A 19,657-nucleotide genomic window follows, 5' to 3' on the forward strand; every position below is an offset into this window, starting at 1 on the left:
TAATTAAATGGCAGCTTTCTTATAGCCAGGGATTGGATTATAATAATGCCTGCTTAGAGCAATCAAAATTGATTGAAATAAAGGGATACAGCTATTTTTTAATACAAATGATTTGGTTCTGGAGGTTGTGATAAAATTAAACTGACATTCAGATTAACCAGTAATTCAGTTAGGTTTTAGGCACTTTATTTCTTAATTATCATTATTATTTTTTGTCTAAGCCATAGCTCCAAAATAGCACTTGCGATATTGTTCAAAATTGTTTTAAGGTAGGTAGCGTGGTGGTGGTTTTTTCCATTTTAAATGTAGCCAGTAATGGAAGTATTTTGTAGGGAGGTGTTTGTGGCTTGTTGGAGATAATTCTGCAGCTAAATTTTTTGTGTGCACTTAGGGTCCTGCCCTGTGCATGGTTCATTAAGGTTAGATGTCATCCAGTTCCAGAGTATTGATGGAGTCATTTCTGAAGCAACTGGAGAGCCTGCCTCCATCACTATCTCTGGCAGTTTTGACTAACAATGAAGATAGCTGCTTTAATCACTTTCCAAGTCCAGTAATTTTAAAAGTAGAAGCAGTGGAACAGAGGCCATTTTTTGGTGAAAACAAACCTTTCTATATTATGTAAACCTCTGTTCTGAGAGTTTGGGTACTTTCCACACCTAGCTTGGGCTTGAAACATGGGGAAAATCTACACAAATGCGGCATTGTTAAGAGAAAACATCTGCAGACTTTCAAAGCATTTCCATCTTTTTGTGAGGAAAATGTGAACAGGACTAACAGATGGTGAATGCTTAATTTAAAGGAATATGTCCAGTAAGGCAACCTATGCTACTCCTGATTCTGCAAGAACTGGGGGGAGGGAGGGGTGTTATCATGTGGGGAGGTGGTGGAATGCACCATCAGAAGGAAATAGATTAAAGAAAAGTTCAGAGTCCAAAATCTGTTGGGTTCTGTATGATAAATCCTTGATTGAGTAGTAAGACTTTGGGAAAGCATTGCGGTGCCTAGAGTTTGTTTGCTTAAAACTGTGGTAAAAGTGGCCACTCGTGCCTGAAAACTTTGTACAGAAAAGGTTGTGATGTGATTGTTAGGAAATGATTTCCCCAAATGTTCTGTGCAGCCTTCCCTTTGCTCAACATGCTGCTCTCTAAATGAGGTGTTACTGATAGAAATGGTTGTTGCTTTGATAGTTATTTAAAGATCTGTTTGAAGTGATGGAAACCCAGACACTTGATTAGCATCACATTCTTGCTTGAAAACCCGGAAGTGACAGGACTCTGAATGGAAAGTGAATTTTCCAATCTAGCTTCATTTTCAAATCTAAGTGAAGTGCAAAAAGTTTAAAAAAAAATAAAATAAAATTTAAAAAAAAACATAAATAGTAGAAAGTACATTTGTTTCTTAGAATTCTTTGTTAATACTCTAATGAAGTGGTTCTCAAATTTTTGTACTGGTCACCCCTTTCACATAGTAATCCTCTGAGTGCGACCCCCCCCCTTATAAATTAACAACTCTTTTTAATATATTTAACACCATTATAAATGCTGGGGGCAAAGCGGGGTCTGGGGTGGGGGCTGACAGCTCGTGACACCCCCCCCCCCATGTAATAACCTCATGACCCCCTGAGTGGTCCCAACCCTCAGTTTGAGACCCCCTGCTCTAATGTTAGTAGTAACACCTATGAGAATTTTAATGATTTTTATCCTGACACCTTCTCTTTAAAAAATACCTGTAATTAATTCCCTTTGATGAAAATATGAATCTCCTCAATGACCCTGTCTAATAAGTTAACTCAGTTAAGGTGGAAATTATAAAAGGAGTAAATTCCTGATCTATGACTCTAATTTTTGAACATTCTCATACACTTGGGTCTCAAGTTTCAGTAAATTTCACAGTGGGAAGAAAAGGAAGTAGTCACTAGTAATTGAAGTGATGGAAAGTGTTTCTAATGGTTCCCCTAAATTAAAGTGGGTAGGAACTCTAGCTAAAATCACTGCCTGTGTTTCATTAGTGATAACAACAAAGACTCTGTTCAATAGACAGAGCACATCAATAACCTGTACAGATGTATCTGTGAAATTAATTAGATACTGACAATGCCTTTAATGGGCATTGGTTATTTCTTCAAATAAAGAGGCTGTTAAAAGAGTGAGGAAAAACTCATTAGCCAAGGGAGCTGCTTCAATTTGCTCATATCCCACCATTCTAAGTAAAGAATTCAGGGAAGGTGCAGTAATCCTGTTCATGCTCTTATTTACCATTTACCATGTCAAAGGAGATATGATGTGATAGTTTGTTTGCCACTGTCATTGTTTCAAAGCAATAGCATTTTCCAAATAATTTTGACAGGCAAAGTATTAAATACTTCTGTGAACATTTCTCAGACATGTCCTTTACATGCCATGAAGTTTAGTCACACCAGAACAGTGAAGTTGTATTTGCATAGGGAAGGCTTTCCCCCACAACCCCCTTCCCCCTCACCCGCCTTTGAACCACCCCAGTACAGTCACCCTGGCTAATCTGAACCTCTGTATTAACGCAACATACACACATCCCTGATCACTGTGGAAACACTATGCTGTGTTTGTCTTGCAAGACTACTAAGGAATTAGTCCACAGACTGCATCTCAGGGTAAAACAAAGGAAAATCCATCCACACATTTTACTTAATTACTTTGCTTCATTCTAAAAGCTCAGTCTCTTCCACTGGGCATGGACCAATTTGTTCTGTCCTAGAAATTGAAATTAAAAAAAAAAATCATTCAGTGGTTCCGATCAAAAGGCACAAGCTGCTCATTCAGTAATTTCCTTCTAATCAGACGTGTTCAGGTATCTGAACTGCAAATCGATCAGCCCCTGAACTCGCGTCTGAAATTCAAATTCAAAACCAAGCTAATCTCATTGTGACTTTTCCATCGAAAATAATTCATCAGTTCCAGTAGGGTTTTGTTTTTTGTTTTTAAAGAAAGCAATTTTTCTGCTTTTTTGGGGAGAGTAAATTAGCTTCATCTGTAATCTCAGAAATGCAATTCCATCAAACCCTCCTGGTTGCTGCTGCACCTTCTCTCTGAGTCAGACTCTCTGCAGATCTTCCAGTAGTCTTATTTCTGTGCATCCCCCCCACCCGCTGTCTCAGAGGCAAAAGCAGAAGTGGAATCTGCTCACGCTTTCAGCGGTTCCTTCCTGGGTTGTTGTAGCAGTCGCTGACCTCCAGGCATTATGAATAAACAGCAAAGCTGGGAACAAAAGGAGTCTTCTGGCTGCCATTATCTCACATTAACATAGCAGACGCGCTGCGGTGTGAACAATGCGAGTCTCGTTCTCCGATAATCAGCGAGTACCCAGGCATTTGGATTACCAAGGCAACAGGCAATGGTAGAATACTGGGTGGGTGTGTTGTTGTTTTTTTTTTTTTTTTTTTTATTGCAAAGGAGCAATCGGATATGGAATCCCAGGTATATTGATAAACCAGAGCAAAATGAATGCCTTGCAACTGACTGGGGGGGAAACTGAGGAATTGGTTTTGCATTCTGTCACATGTGAGATAAATGAGACATGGGTCTGGCTGTACTATGAAAGGCAATAAAAATTAAACTGCATTTGTCAAGCTGAAAATGTTCTTAAGATATTTTTCAACATCTTAGAAAAGGTAACAGGTGGCATGTTAATAACAGGGCCATTAGTGGTGGAATTTGTAACTGTAATCTGTGACTGTGATAGCACATTGCATGGTCTACTTGTATAACAATAGACAGAATTGGATGTGATGCTTTAATCTTTCTTCTTTAATCAGAATGAATGCTGTAGTCCCACAATGTCATATGGTGATAACCCCATCCAGCTTCTTTTTGATGCAGGGAGTGTGTTTGTTTCTTAGCTGCATAGCTTTGATGTAATTTGTTCTACACAACCAGAAATAAGTTGCATATAGCTGTGTATGTTTGCATGCACATGTGTCTAGACATGTGGAATATTTAATATAACAGGACTCTGTATGTAGTTTGTACTCAGGCTGAGAAACGTGAATTTATTTATAAGGGAACTACTCGGGCCTGATTCATATTCAGATATAGAGAGTCAGATCCCAATGCCCTAACTCAAATTGAGTAGTGTCTTACTATGCAAGTAACCACAATGAGACTGCTTGTGGTGTAAGATGCAACTCAGCATGAGTAAGTGTATCCCTGTCTGCCCTGTAGAAAGCCAAATGTGAAATGGAAGGCGGTTTTCCCACCCAATGCGATACATAAGCTGTGTAGGCCTCACAGGCTCGGGCCATTGCACATCTCAAAGAAAAAATGTTCAAGTCACACCGCATCCAGAGATGCTATCCTCCCCCGACCTCCAGGTTTAATTTTGCGGTGTTAAACATCCACCAGATTCCACCCAAAGAATAGCTGAAGTTCAGGAGCGATGGTGGCTAATGAACATCTGTGTGCACGTGGTGGTGTTAGCCATGTGCTAAATTACAGAGCCATGTTATGAACTGCATTTATCATGCACATGTCACCTGCCTTCTGCCTACTGACTAATCTGTATTGGGAGTGACATTCCAAACCTCAGAGCAGTTTTAGGGTGGCCACTCTTGCATTCCCAGAATACCAGACATTCCAGTACTTCCTGGAACAGCATGGGTGGGTCCATCCACACTGGCATGACCTTGCATGCATGGAGGACACGATTGTGAAGAGCACACCAAGCCCCAACCGGTGTGACCTTGCACACATCATGTATACAAGGTCACAATGGGGGCAGAGCAGCACACTCTTGAAATTGGCAGCCCTCATCTGTGATACCTTACAAAACCACATCTGGTTTTGTCTCAGAACTGGCCAGGGGACAAACCATTTTAAAAACAGACCTGTCCCGCTTAAAACCGGATGAATGGTCTGCCTAGAGCAGTTTCGATCAGCTACTCTTTTTCCCCCACAAACAACCAGCCAGAAAAACTCTTCCTTGTTTTCCACTCAAAAGTGGAATTCCTAACCCCCTTCCCTTCCAATTTACACTGGTCCGTGGCCCAATATAGGCAACATTCAGTCCTGGAACAGTGGGGTTCAGGCAGATCTTTGTCAACCAGGCAGAGCTAGAAATGCCTGCTTTAATGCCATTGGAAATGGGAGATTCAGGGCCTTCCAAAGAGAGACACAACACATGCATCTTGTTGAGAAGTTTGAGAGATATCAGACTAGACGTTTTTATGTATAGAAAACATCTTGGGGTCATTTTTTGAAGTTTAAAAAATTATATTTTGTCTTGCCCTCTGTGGTTTGTGCATTTATACTCATGCTACTAAGAAAGTCTGGTGGAGATTATACAAAAAATATTCTAACAAGAACCTTTTGAAACATTTCTAAAATAGCTTTTCTATAACATGTGGCATATTCAGAATAGTCAGTGATGTGGCATGAGATAAAGTTTTTATGGTGCTTGGGGCAGAGACCATCTCTTTGTTATATATTTGTATGCACAGTGAGGTCCAAATTCATGATAAGGGCCACTAAGAACGACCATAATACAAATGACAATATTAAGTAAATATTGACTCTTATTTTAGGAAGAGCTGCAGAATTCACTATCGCTTCAATAGTCAAAAGTATTGTAGCCACCCCAAACTTATGCTAATACAAAACTTTACACCACAACACCATCATGCTTGGGTTCTTTTCTTTCTCTCTCTATCATATATATACACAAGTAAAACCATTTTTTGGAGGATATTACATAAATTGAGATATTATTTGTTGTCCTTACAATGACTCCTTAGATGTCCCTGTTGGCTTGGACCACCCAGGCTAAAAACCCTAAATCGTTTATAGCCACCCAGGCTAAACCCTAAATAAAAAATGAATTAATCAAATGTTTGTGGTCCTCATGCCCATTCCCATGCCACTGCTTGCATGCTGGTCCCTACCTTGAATATATTCAGAGTCTGGCCAGCCCCGTACAGAAAGGCATCTGATTACAACTCTCCTCATTCATTGTGGCAAGCTTCAAATGCATCGGTCTTCAAAGTTAAGACTATATATGCTTATATGTAAATATGTATTTGTGTGTTTATGTATGCTATGCAGTGTTTTTTAAAATCCACATAAAAGATAGCCTAAAAGGACATGTGACAACTTCACTACATGTAACTTTTGATAAAATGTTGTTAATAATAATGCTTTATTTAAAAAAAAAAAAAAAGTTGAATCTAAACCAAAAAAGCTCCAAATTGGGACACTCCATCTGTGGGGGTTTTGGAGGGCCTACATCTTCACTGCACCCAACTGGCAGTGGCATACAGCATATGTGTAGCTACACACTGCAGGGAAAAGCAGGCTGTGTCCACACTGTAGTGTGTAGCTGCATCTGTCAGTGAAAGGCTCTGGCAATGGAGGAAAGCTTCAGCAGCTCCCCGCAGCTGGAGACTTTCCTTGTGGGGGGGAAAGGCTGTGGCAGAGCCTCTTCCTGCAGCATGGAAAGGCTCCAGGGCAAGGAGCTGCCTAAGCCTTTCTCCATTGCCTTCCCCCAACCAGATCCTTTCCCTAGTGTGGGAGTCTTTCCTTGTAGCGGGGAAAGGGTCCAGAAGGAGGGAGGCAGGAGGACACCACACTGCTACAGAGGAGACAGGAAGACATGGTTTGGGCGAGTAGAGAGCATGCATGATATGTGCTTGCATACATACCCACACCCTTCAGGTGTGTCTTTCCTTGCCTCAGCCATGCCCCTTCAGCTACAGTGCTGTTTATACCTGTGCTAGGGGGACTTTGCAGGTATGTACTCTACATTCTGCTGAATGAACGGTGCACTGTATACATACCACACGTGTGTGTTCCAGCTACTTGGGAGTTTGTTTTTGTTCCTGTGAATAATTTCAACAAAATGGAAAATGTCAAAAGTTTCTTCAGATGTTTTGGGGGAGAGGGGGTTGTTGAAAAACTGAAACCTGAGAATGTTTTGCTTTTGATTGCCAAAAGCAGAAGCACCTTGATTTTCAAGTTTGGGGTTCCCAAAATTTTCTCACAATCAGCTATTTTACATGGGAATTTCTGTGTTGACCACTACAAAAGCCATTCTTCATCCAAAAATAATTTCTGAAGAAAATTTTTGCCTCCCTGTAGTATATATTAAAAAGGTTACCAGGAACTTCCAGTTTCAGAGCTGTGGTGAGATACAACCTGAGTTCCTTTCTGAAGCCTTCTACTGTTATCAAAACTAAGGTATTAATGGAGTTCTGTCCAGTTTTGTAATTTCATTTTTATTAAAGACGATTCTATTCATGTTGGCAAAAGGAACGAAGCAGAGAAGCCTAATGACACTAACATCCACAGTATGCGGTGAGCACACTGAAAAATCTAAAGAATGTTGGAATTCAGTGTGTGTTTGTGTGTGTTTAGTAATATAACATATCTTCTACAATAAGAAACCGTTGAAATAAGTTGACACTAAGTTTACAATGGTGACTTGACTAAGAGGGCTCACTGCCGGCAATATGTCATTAGTTAACTTATATAGCAGTTACAGAGAATCTCGTGTAAACATTAAATAAAATAAAGTAGAAAGTCAAAAAGCTATTAAATTTATAGGCATATAATAAGAAATCCTTTGATTGGTACAAGAGAGGCTTGAGGGTTTATTTAGTTTTCTCACTCTTGACTTCTTGTATTTATCCATTGTAGGTGTAATGGGTTTTTTTTTTGTTTTATGGGTTTTGGGGGGGAGGATATTTATTATTAATAATTATTATTTAATTTGTATTACAGTAATAGCATGCCGGGGTCATAACCAAGGTTGAGATCATTATTGTGCTACGGACTATACATACACATAATAAGAGGCAGATTCTGCTCCAAGGAGCTATAATCTAACTATAAGACAGCCAAAAGGCAGAACAAAAGCATAGAGAGGCAAAGTGACTTGCCCACTGTCAAACAGCAAATCCAGGAATAGAACCCAAATCTGTTGAGTCCCAGTCCAGCATACTATCTACTAGAGCACACTGCTTTCATTTAAATGATAGTGAAAAGGAGCCAAGAGAGTTGGTCTAGTTTTGAACTCTGGAATTTCACTGCCTGCAACCAAGTGTTTCTGTAGGTGTCCATAGGTGACTAACAGACAAGGAAATGGGAGAAATGACAGTGAGTGTTGTGATGGCTGTTATCTATCCACATCACTGTCATTCCAAGGATCACTGGTGCAGGCAGTATACTTAAAGGACTGTTTTTATGTATTAGCAGTTTTGCAGATACTGTAGTTAAGCCAAGAAGAGCACCTACACCTCAAATGACAGAGATTCCACCAAAACTAGAGAGCAGACATGGGGGAAAACAATGGAAAGAAATTGCTGGGAGCCTAATTGCATGAAATAGCTGGGTTTATTCATAACCTTAGCCTAACTTTGAAGCGAAAGTGGTGAAATTTTTTCAGGAAAGCTAATGCCTAGTGCTATAAAGTACATGTGGGTTGTGTGTCCATCAGCCTTTAGGGCTTTGTGGGGAACCCCAGAACTGTAAAACGGGAAAAAGGTAATGAGAAGTATGTTCCTCACAGCATATGCATGGACTGGAAACATTTTAAAGGTTAGTTACTCTGTCCTTTCCCCTTCCTTCACTTTAACTTTGCTGTGAGATTTGTATTACATCTGTATATCACTAGTTGTCCTTTATGCTAAAACAAATACCTAACAAAAAATCTTTCATACATCTTCATTATTATTCTTTGTTAGATTACCTTTTGCAAATCCTTGATGATGTAAATCATATGTTTATTACCTCATGAACAAAGCTGTCCATTTACATACTGTAGCTAATGTATTTGCTATGTTTAAACTGACTGTTTTTATTAAGGTAAATAGTTTATGAACATAAAGTAATTGTCTAAACAAACCTCCCCGTGCACAAAAAGCAATGTGAATCGCTTTTCTCTCAGTAAGTGGACGTGTGTAAACGGAGTGTCCGATACACACACACATTTGCATTAACAAGCGAACTAACAAATTAGTTTCAGTTGTGTAAACTTTTTTTAAAAATAAATCTTAATTTACACATACACACAGTATTTCCAAATAAATGCCACAAATCATGTGTGAATCATTGCAAGTATGCAATTATTCATATAATACAATATAATTCATATAATACAAAGTATTCACAGTATGCATCCGATGAAGTGAGCTGTAGCTCACGAAAGCTGATGCTCATATAAATTGGTTAGTCTCTAAGGTGCCACAAGTACTCCTTTTCTTTTTGCAAGTCACTAGTTTCTATTCACCACGTAAACCTCATTTTTCATGCAGTGACTTCTCATAGCGAATTTACAAACAATCCATGTCAGACATGATGACTGGTGTGGTTGAGAGTAATAATTTGTTAGTGGTTGGTGAAGATTTAACTGTAATTTTGGTGAAGGGAGCCCAGTAGAAGGAGAAGTGGGTAAATTTGGCTTTGGTAAAAGAAATGCAGAAGAAGAGAAGTGAATTGACTAGTGCTTGTTTAATGGGTTTTCAGTGGTGACTACATGGATTGAAAAAGGAGAATCCTGCCTGGTAACATACTACAGTGGAAAAAGTAAAGCCTGTGTAGACTGTACTTTGATAAGAAGAGAATATATGAAAATGGTTAAAAATATAAAGTAAATATGTAGCAGAACAACATAAATTATTAATAGCTGGAATCTGACTGCAACCTGAGGAAAGAAGATGAAATTGAGGAAGAAATTGCATTGGTGGCTATGTAAGGGAGGGGAGAAAGGAAAAGTTTTACTAAAAAGTCAGTGAAGGCTTTCATGCATTGCCAACGGCAGTGAGTAAGTGGGGGAAGAACAGAGGAATTTTTCATGGAGATAATATGTGGCAGAATGAGTAGAAAGATGGTGTGCTTTCGGAGAACAAGGTGGTGATAGAATGTGATGTACCAGAGAAGTTAAAAAGAATAAAAGTATTATTCAAAAAGTTTGAGGAAGCAGGTTTTGATAATGAAACAATCAAAAATTCAAACAGGAAAAAAAGGAAGTTGCTAAGGCAAGATTGGAGGTTGAAGAGGAATTTGTACAGAAAGCTGGAGGAAGATGATGGCAGGAAGTTGGGTTTTGGGTTGGCAAAAAAGAAACAATGAAGCACAACAGATGAAGAAATAAGTGACTTAGTCTAAAGAGTTAGTAGAGGTATGGAAAACATATTTTCAAAGGTTGTTAAATGAGAAGAAAGATTTGCAAGCACAAACACTGTCAGCAATTATGGGGATGTTTCAAAAGACATCAATCTCTGTACATGAAGTAGAGCAGCACTGAATAAGATGAAGAATGGTAAAGCAGATGTGAGGATGACATAATTGTTGATATGAGCAAGGTAGTTGGAAGTACTGCAGTAAAGAGCTTTCACAGATTACTGTGTGTTTACTGTGATCAAGTAAGGACACCAGACTGGAGAACAGGATTGATTGTGGCTCTTTAGAAGAGTAAGGGTGATGTAAATGATACCAATGCCTATTGGGGCATCACTTTGTTAAGTCAACCCTCAAATTCCTTGAGAGAGTTTTGGAGGCAAGTTTGAGGGGTAAGGTGGAGGAAAATGTAGGAGAGGAGCAACATGTTTTTTGGAAGGGAAGGATATTTGCAATGAGACAGAAGTTTGAAAGAATGACAAATGGAGGGTGTAATTGCTGTGTTGCATTTATTGATCTTGAGAAAGCCTATGCCTTGGTTCTGCAGGAGTTGGTATTTGGAGCATTGAGATGGATGGCAGGGGGACTTCAAGAAGTGGAGATAATAAGGAGTTGTATTGAGGGTCAGGAAATGTGGTGAATAGCACTTGGAATTTTGAAGCATTTTGAGGTGATGGTGGGATTGAGACATGGCAGTGTGCTGAGTCCACTTCACTTCATCCTAGTTATGGAGACAACTAGTAGGAGAACCGAGCCTGTGGAGAGACAGAAAAAACTAATGCATGTTGACAATCTAGCCCTTTTTGCGGACGGCAAAGAGGAATTGATAAATTGGTATCAAAGTGGGCATCTGTGTTTGAAGATCATACTCTGAAGGTAAACACAAAGAAAACTGAAGAAGTGGAAGAAGAGCTATTGATGGAAATTTCAGGAGAGAAGCTGAATCATAAGAAAGAATTAGTGTACTTGGGAAGTACACTTCGTGCCATCAGACGGAGATCTGGAGAACTGAAAATAAGCACCCAGTGTGCGTGGGAGGCAGTGAAAAAGGTGGTAGGAGTATTGCAGGACTGGCAATTAAGTAACAAACTGAAAGAAAAGATATATGCTGCATGTGTTTGTCCCTGCCTGCTCTATGGTTTGGAAACAGTGGGCCTTATGGAGTTGGAAGAAAAGAAGATACAGGTAGTAGAAAATAATATACTGAGGAGAATGGCAGGCAAGAGGAGGGTAGAGCACGTGCCAGGGAGAAATTAGGGGATAGATGGACTTGGGAATCTACGCAATAGGCCGAGAGCGCACATCTGAGGTGGGCTGGGTGTGATAAGATTGGGAGAAGAATGACCAGCAAAGAAAACATAGGAGGAAGAGGGCTGCAAGAAAGGACATGGAAGACCAAAGGTTCGATGGAAAGACTGTCGAGAGAAAAGGACTGGAACTCCAAGACCTATGAACCTGTGCCATGGACTGGAAAGCGTGGTGAAGAATCATGGGAACCTGCGACCCTGGGTCAACCGGGAAGAGGAGTCGAGAAGAGAAGTGAATCAGGGTCTGATATGGAAATCTGAAACCAACTCATGGTGTTAGTTTGTCTGTTTGTTCTTTGAATCCCACTATTTTAAAAAAGTTATTTAGACCTAAAGCCTCACTTACCTCTTTGACATCAGCGTTGACTAACCATTGGCTTCAATATGCGTTAGCAGCTAGGAAATCTTTTTTTATATCTTTCTTCTTTGCACTGTGTTGAATGGTTGCAGCATCACTACATCATAGCCTGAGAAGTAATATCCCTCCTTCTCTTCTTTTTCATTTGATGGCTTCCTCTGCTGCTTGGTCCGCCTCAGTGCTGACCCCTAGCATGTGGTGGTTCATTAACATTGTTTTAAATTAGTCAGTACTCTTTTAGTGGACTCCAGCTGACTCACTGCCCTCCAGGGTGCAATGAAAAGACTTAATTACCCTTGTGCTGTTCAACAAGAACAATGTTGTGGGGAGGATTTCTCTTCAAATATTAGGATGACTACAGAAGGCCAGTGCAGACATCCACCAAAAGGAGAAAGGAAAGAAGTAAAAGTGGCAAATATCACATGGGTAGAGGGGAAAAAAGTGGAAGGCATTACAACAGAAGTCCAAATCAGCCCCTAATTCCAGACCCTGAAGATCTCCCATCCCTGGCCGTATATGCTTTTTGCAGTGTTGATGGAGGGATGTTGCTGCTGCATGTATTTGAAATATTGCATCATGCTGAAACATTGTGCAGTGAGGCAACATTGTGATGTACTGTATGGAGACAGAAAATGTAGATTTGGTGGTGGACTTCCAGACTGGCCAAGAGAAAGTTTTTTAAAAACATTGGATAATCACAGTTTTAAAGATTTTTTTCCCCCTTTTTAAAATGTATGTTAATTACTTAATTTTAATTTATATTATTAATTTTATTGTTAATAGATTGTAGTCTCTTTGGGAGCAAGGAGCATGCATGCACACTACTTAACACAAGGGCATCCCAGACCCCAAGTTTTGAAAAGGAAAATATTTATATCTTTTGATCCTTCAAGTACATACATATTAGCTCACTTTTACACTTGAGTAGTCCTGTGACCCAGGGGAACGGAAAGATTGTCCAGTGGTTAGAGTGATAGCTGGATACCCGTGTTCAATTCCCTGTTCAGCACAGATGCCCCACTGTGTCTCAGCTGGAAAACTTCCCTGCCTTGCAGGATAAAGATTTTGAGGAACTCAGATTCTATGATAATGGGAGTTGTATGAGTTCCTTAGATAGCTAGATAAGCATTTGCAGGGTCAGATTTGTAATTTAGTTTAAAAATGAATTCATGGCCTAAACCGCTTGCCAGTATCTCTTTAAAATAAAAGGACTATATATGTGTTCCTTAAATAGTTTGTATATACATGGAAAAAATCATAAACGTAAAATCAACTTTAAAAAGTGATAAATAATAACACATGAACCAAATAATGTTAAATAAGATATGTGGGGAAAAAATACTGTATTTATACCTCTGGTTATTTAACTGAGTTTGATGTATTCGGTAATTATATTGCATATATACATATACATATTCCTTCTCTGTATTGTATGCACCAAGACTTGTATGTGACAGGCTTCTTGCTTGTATCTGTTTAGTTTATGGAAAAACCCAATGCTCTTCCCCACTTAGTTATCTGAAAGGATGCATTTTTAGTTTCAGCAGCTGATTTTCTAGAATACTGATTAGCTAATACTTTTTGGCATACAGCTCATCCATCGTGCGGTAGGACGCCATCTGGATTTTAATTCACTTTTTGAAAATTATTGTTGGGCTGCTATTCCTTTAAAGGCTCTTCTGGTTATGCTGGTTCCAACTGCAGACAATGGGGCTGCAGTCTAGTCTCAAAACCTAATTGAATTGGAATGAGACAGCTGAAGCAATGATTGTTGAAGAGCTTGAGATGGATGACTTTTGCAAAATGAATGCCTCCAAACATCCAGATAGCTTAATGTTCTTGTTGAAAGCTGTGGCCGAGAGTTTATTTTTACTTCTGCAGGTGGCAGAGTTTTAGGGGTGAACTCTTCATTTCATCCATCACCACATGGGTTTATGTGTCATGAATTAACTTAATTTCCCTTCTGCTTTGATGCTGTGGTGATCGCTCTGCTTGTAACCAAACAGAAACTGCCCACTTCTTAAACATACTAAGATACTTATAAAGCTGATGAGTTGGAGAAGAGTTAAGGTTACTCCATCTGCCTTTGTCAGTTAAGAGATCAATCCCCGCTTCCCCAACCATCATTCATTTAAACTGTTCCAAACCATGACTCTCTGGTGTGTTTGTATTTTACAGTGATGGGTCTTTCCCCTATGACTCTGTTCCTTGGCAGCAAAACACCAACCAACCACCAGGTTCTTTATCAGTGGTCACTACAGTATGGGGTGTGACTAATACCTCCCAAAGCCAGGTAAGCTTCATTTTATGCTCCCTACCCTGAGTTATGCATTTTGGTTAAATGTTTGTCAGTAAAATAAAAAAAAAATAGAGAAAAGAGGGGAAAGGACTGTCATAAAACTGTATTTTTCCCTGCTTATTTTCTTCTTCTGGCAGCACAATGGCTACATATTAGGGTTTCACTTATTTTGAGTTGGTAACACATGGGTGGAAGTGTCAGATTATATTGGTGGCAGTTGCAAGCATCACTTACTTTCTATACAGGAGAGGGGTGATTATCAGACCTAACATGTTTATCACAGCATTTTTCTTGAGTCCTTAATGGAAAACTTTTCTCATTTAGCCTGGTGCAATGTTCTGAAGCATTGGGACAGAGGCAAGAGCTAAGTGGTTAGTGCCAGGGTATAACTGTCCAGAAAATGGAAATCTGTTCCCATGAAAAATTTTGTATTTTTGAACAAAATGTCATCTCATATTGTGATGAAAAGTCCAAAATGCAAAACTTTTTACAGGAAGGGACTTCCACAAAATTTGGTTTCAGGAGAACTGAAATGGAATTTTTTAGCTTGGAGGCAGCCAGCCTGGACAGTTCTTGTCAATTTCACTTTTTCCCTGCAGGCAGAAAGTGAAATGGACCAGAACCTTCCAAACAAAATGCCAGAGGCCAAGCACCTGGCTCTCCACCTCTCCCCCAGCCCAGCTACATTTGTCTGGCTGCCTGACTGGAATGTTCTTGTCCATTTTGCTTTCTCTTGAAGGCAAAATTGACATGAACTTTCCATGCAGATAGCTGGAGAGCTGTCATTTCAATTTTTTTCAGTGGAAAATTGATATTTTTCAGAGAAATTGAAATTTTGCCACAGAAAATTTCAGTTTTGTGAAAACTCCATTTTCTGTTGGAAAATCATTCAGATGGCAAATTCCCAACCAGTTCTCTATGTGAAGGACTCAAGTCTCCATCCAACTGATGTTCAAGCCAGTGGAAAGACTTCCCTTTACTTGAAAAGGAGCTGGATCCAAGAACATTAGTCAAGTCACTGAACCGCTTTATGCCTTAGGCTATGTCTACCCTATGGGCTACGGGTGTGATTCCCCATCTCGTGTGAGCATACTTGTGTTAGTCTCATCGACCTAGCACGAGTATTAATAGTTCTGTAGCCACAGCAGCACTCATGATAGCTCGAAGAGACTTAACACAAGTACACGTTACATGGGCAAGAGAATCACACCACAGCTCATAGTGCAGACAGCTTTGGTTTGGTCATCGGTAAAATGGAGATACGTCTTTATAGTAATGTTGTGAGGCTTAATGAGTATTTGTACGTCATTTTGAGGTCCTACATCAAAGACATTATGTTGGGGGGAAAAAATTTTTTTTAAATCAAATTGTCATCTTGCAGACCAACAAATTGTCAAATAACACAGTTGTTTCTTGCTTCTTCACTTAATCAGATGGATTCTCCACATGACAAAAAAAAATGTGATGTCTGCTGTTCCTTATTATAACTTTTCAGAAGCTTCAGTGAGAGACTAATCTTATGGTAGGGATCAGAAAATGGCAAGGGAGAGATCATAAGAAATTAACATACCTAGGTGCATACAGCATAATGAACCCAAGACTCATTTGAGTGCAAGTATATAAGTTAGTTGATTGTACTTTAATGTCTGTAGCAAACTAACATTGTTTACAGCCATAGCTTTAAGGGCTTTTTCCTTATTTTGAATATTTCTCCTCACAGGTGCTGGGAAACCCAATGGCAAATGCCAATAACCCTATGAACCCAGCAGGAAACCCCATGGCTTCTGGGATGACTACAAGCAACCCTGGCATTAATTCCCCTCAGTTTGCTGGGCAGCAGCAGCAGTTTTCAGCCAAGGCAGGCTCCGCTCAACCCTATATGCAGCAGGGCATGTACGGGAGACCCAACTATCCCGGAAGTGGAGGCTTTGGCGGGAGGTAAGACGAGTCTGTATGGGATGGCAATTGGATGTGAATAGTTCAAGGTGTTCTAGCTTTGCATAGCAATCTACTGGATGTGTCATAGGTTCCCTTTGGTTATTTAAAGGGTAAGTCTACACACCAGCCGGATGGTGTGATTCCCAGCTTGGGTAGACAAACATGGGCTAGTTCTGCTCAAGCTAGTGTACTAAAAATAGCAGCATGGCTGCAGCTGCTCTGGCAAGCCACCCAACTTCCTGGGTACATACTCAGGCCACTGCAGCCACGCTGCTATTAGCTTGAGCAGGGCTAGCACATGTATGTTTACTTGCTCTGGTAATCACATCTCCCAGCGAGTGCTTAGAAATACCCCAAGTCTTGGTGGTTATTTCATCAGGCCTAGCTAAATTGCATACTGGGTCCATTGCTCGAAAAATTGGCTACTCAAAGAGCAGGACATTCATCACTGTATCTGCAAATTAGGTCAATCAATTACCCCTGACAAACACCAGAAATAAAGTTTTAATTACCACAAATACAAGACACAAACCAAGGTCCTAGGAATGATTAACATTCAGTAGGGCTAGTATGTGAGAAGTATCAGTGATACAACTTCCATCAGTCTATATGAGGAAATTACCTCAAATATTAGTAAGGGTACAGCACTACAAAGCTAATAGGCAGACCCCTTACTGCAGGAATTTATAAAGCACTTTGTATGAATGAGGGACAGGGCTTTGGTCTTAAATTTTAAGTTATGTGTTTATTTTTGTGGGGTAAGTGCAGTTCTTGTGAAATGTGCCAAATTAATAGCCCAGATTATCTACAAAACACAGGCGTGGGCCGTTAAAAGGTAAACACAGGCAGTAAGCATGCAAGCTTCCCACGCTCCTAATGCTTTTCCTGAATGCACTTCTGTGGTGATAGTGTAGCTCTGTCTCCGGACCTAGTCAATCTCTGGGTTCCTTTGTTGTTACTGCCGCAAAGGGTACCAACATGGTAGACTGAAACAGCACTATCCTGGAAAATGGGAGACCTAGCCTCTGTTTTCATCTCTGCCACTGTCTCTGCCACTGTACATGAATTTGTACCACTCACTTAAACTTTCTGTACTTCCGTACAGTTCACCTGTAAAATGGGCATAATGTTGACCCACCTTTTTAAAGACCTTTGAGATCTACAGGTGTGAAGTACTCTAGATTATTTATTTATTTACTTACTTACTTAGTGGTAGTTTTGTGATTAGTACCTGAAGTATGCAGGCACAGCCAACTTGCTTCATGCAGAACTCTGAAGAGCCACCAAATGACAGCTGTCGGTCACTGTCGATAACAAATAGCCCCTGTCGGCCTCTTTCCTGAGATCTCAGTGGGGACAGATTTCCTTTTCTACTCCTGGAAAAGCTGATGCATTCCACTGTTGAGGCACATAGATGGCTCATTGTGGAGGAAGCTCACAATGGATGCTACTGTCCATGCTGCCCCTAAATTGTGGATAATCAGTGCACACGTCCGTTTACAGCCTCTGAGTCCAGCAGCGTGGTAGAACAGAGTATTAAACATGAGTTAGAAACTCCTGAAAACTGTAGTTTCTAACTCCATTGAAAAGTGCTGCCGTTATCTTCCCTCTATGCCAGAGCTGCTCTTGTATCCTCATTGACATGCCTGCTTCTCTCTTTCTGTCAGAGTGCTTGTTTTCAAGAGAAACTTATACATGGTTTTGGAACTGTTCCAAATGACATCAGACTGAGGCCCCAAATCTAGGCTCAAAACACTCGGCCCATTTTAATATTCCTTTCTTTCTTCACCTGATAGTTACCCTGGTGGCCCAAATACTCCTGCGGGAATGGGGATCCCTCCACACACGAGGCCGCCTGCAGATTTCACTCAGCCGGCTGCAGCTGCCGCCGCAGCTGCAGTTGCAGCTGCAGCTGCCACAGCAACAGCTACAGCTACAGCCACTGTAGCAGCCCTTCAGGAAACCCAGAACAAGGACATGAACCAGTATGGACCGGTAAGAGAGTAGATCTTGCAAACGTGTATCCTTCTGACTTCTGCCTTTAGAGAGAAGTGAGTGCCCCTATTTAGTATGTAAGATATTCGGGTATCAGCTGTATTGTGTGTCTGTTTGCACAAGAGACGGAGACCAAGCGATCTCTTGTAGCAGGGATATGTATGTATATGATAATGACATAGAGTGGCCAATACATTATCTTTATGAATCCCTGTTACCTGCACTAGTCGTGCATTTGTATTGCAAAGAGGTCATCCCTTAGTTAAAAAAAAAAATGGTATGCAAAGTTTTATACCCACTTCTAATGGGATGCATTAGTACTTCCCCTTCCCCAAACTTTAGCACACAGGTAAGTGTTCTAAAGCTTTATTTTAGGGCCTATGCTGTTTCTCTAATTAATTATGTTGATCAACTCAGTTTAGTTTTTCTAAATACAGTAAAAAAAAACCCCACCTTTTAAGGTATTATCTGTGAGAATAGCAATTTGAAGCATCCATTTTTGGTGACCCTAAGCTCAACACACAATTATTTCCTGTACTAACTATTAATGAAAAAGGAATGAGTGTTTCATCTGTGGCAGCTGCTTTTCTCACCGCTTCCATTCCGTGTAGTGTTTCTAAGCATCGGGGTTAAGGGTGGGGCACATGCAGAACCTCAGCTGGCGTAAATAAGCAAAGCTTCTTTGAAGTCAATAAAGGGGTGCTGAATTACACCAGCTGAGGATCCTGGCCCATTACCTTGGGGAAGATGACTGGTCACGTCAGTGGATTTTTATTTGCTCATATTAAAGCCGTTTTTCTCTTACTAAACTATTATTTTTCTCTCCTGTTGCTTTTAGAATTGCAGTTGAATTATTATTATGCCAAAAAAACCCCAAAACCCCTCACAGAAGGTTACAGAACATAAAAAGAAAATGCGACATAATCCCACCCCCAACCCCTGCTAACAAACATGTTAAGCTCCCCACTCCCATTTTAAATGCATGTCGCATTTTATTCTTTTTTTTTCTTTTCTTTTCTTTTTTTCTTCCGTTGAAGGTTTGTTCCTCTTTCCAGATGGGTCCAACTCAGGCTTACAACAGCCAGTTCATGAATCAGCCTGGCCCTCGCGGCCCTGCTTCTATGCCAGGCAGCATGAACCCAGCGAGCATGGGAGCCGGAATGACGCCTTCCAGCATGAGCGGGCCACCTATGGGTATGAGCCAGCCGAGGCCCCCTGGGATAAGCCCCTTCAGCAGCCATGGGCAGAGGATGCCGCAGCAAGCTTACCCAGGTCCACGCCCCCAGTCTTTGCCTATACAGGGCATGAAGAGACCGTACCCAGGAGAGGTGAGTATTCTCGCTTCTTTATTCCTTTTGTCTTACAAACGATACCAGTTATGCTACAGATGAAATTCACCCTGTGCAGAAAACCTGTATAATACCCTGGTGAGTGTGTGTAGCAGGTCACCTCTGTGCTTAGCCCACAAATAGTAGCCCTGCCTAGGGAACTTTAGCTCAAGCTGTAGCTGCTTGTGCTTTTTAGCTCTGGAGGTCCCCAGAGTTCAGTCCCTGGTGTGTCAGCCAAGATGGCCGCCACCAAGCCCAAACTGCCCTGTGAAGTTCTTGAGCCCTCAAAA

The 19,657-nt window shown here is 40.6% G+C and overlaps 1 protein-coding gene across 11 annotated transcripts in view; it reads left to right on the forward strand.

The window, feature by feature from the left end:
• Positions 1-19,657, forward strand: part of ZMIZ1 (zinc finger MIZ-type containing 1) — a 478,186-nt gene that overhangs the window by 425,638 nt on the left and 32,891 nt on the right. For 9 of the 11 annotated variants that reach the window (XM_074958674.1, XM_074958670.1, XM_074958666.1 and 6 more), the window contains 4 exons: positions 13,986-14,100; positions 15,827-16,044; positions 17,841-18,039; positions 19,077-19,367. In XM_074958674.1, coding sequence (XP_074814775.1) covers positions 13,986-14,100; positions 15,827-16,044; positions 17,841-18,039; positions 19,077-19,367 — 823 coding nt within the window. The remainder of the gene's footprint in view (positions 1-13,985; positions 14,101-15,826; positions 16,045-17,840; positions 18,040-19,076; positions 19,368-19,657) is intronic. The other 2 variants (XM_074958669.1, XM_074958676.1) reach the window with 1 other exon arrangement.

This window comes from Natator depressus, chromosome 7 (assembly GCF_965152275.1).
Source record: "Natator depressus isolate rNatDep1 chromosome 7, rNatDep2.hap1, whole genome shotgun sequence".
In the NCBI taxonomy this organism is placed as follows: Eukaryota; Metazoa; Chordata; order Testudines; family Cheloniidae; genus Natator; species Natator depressus.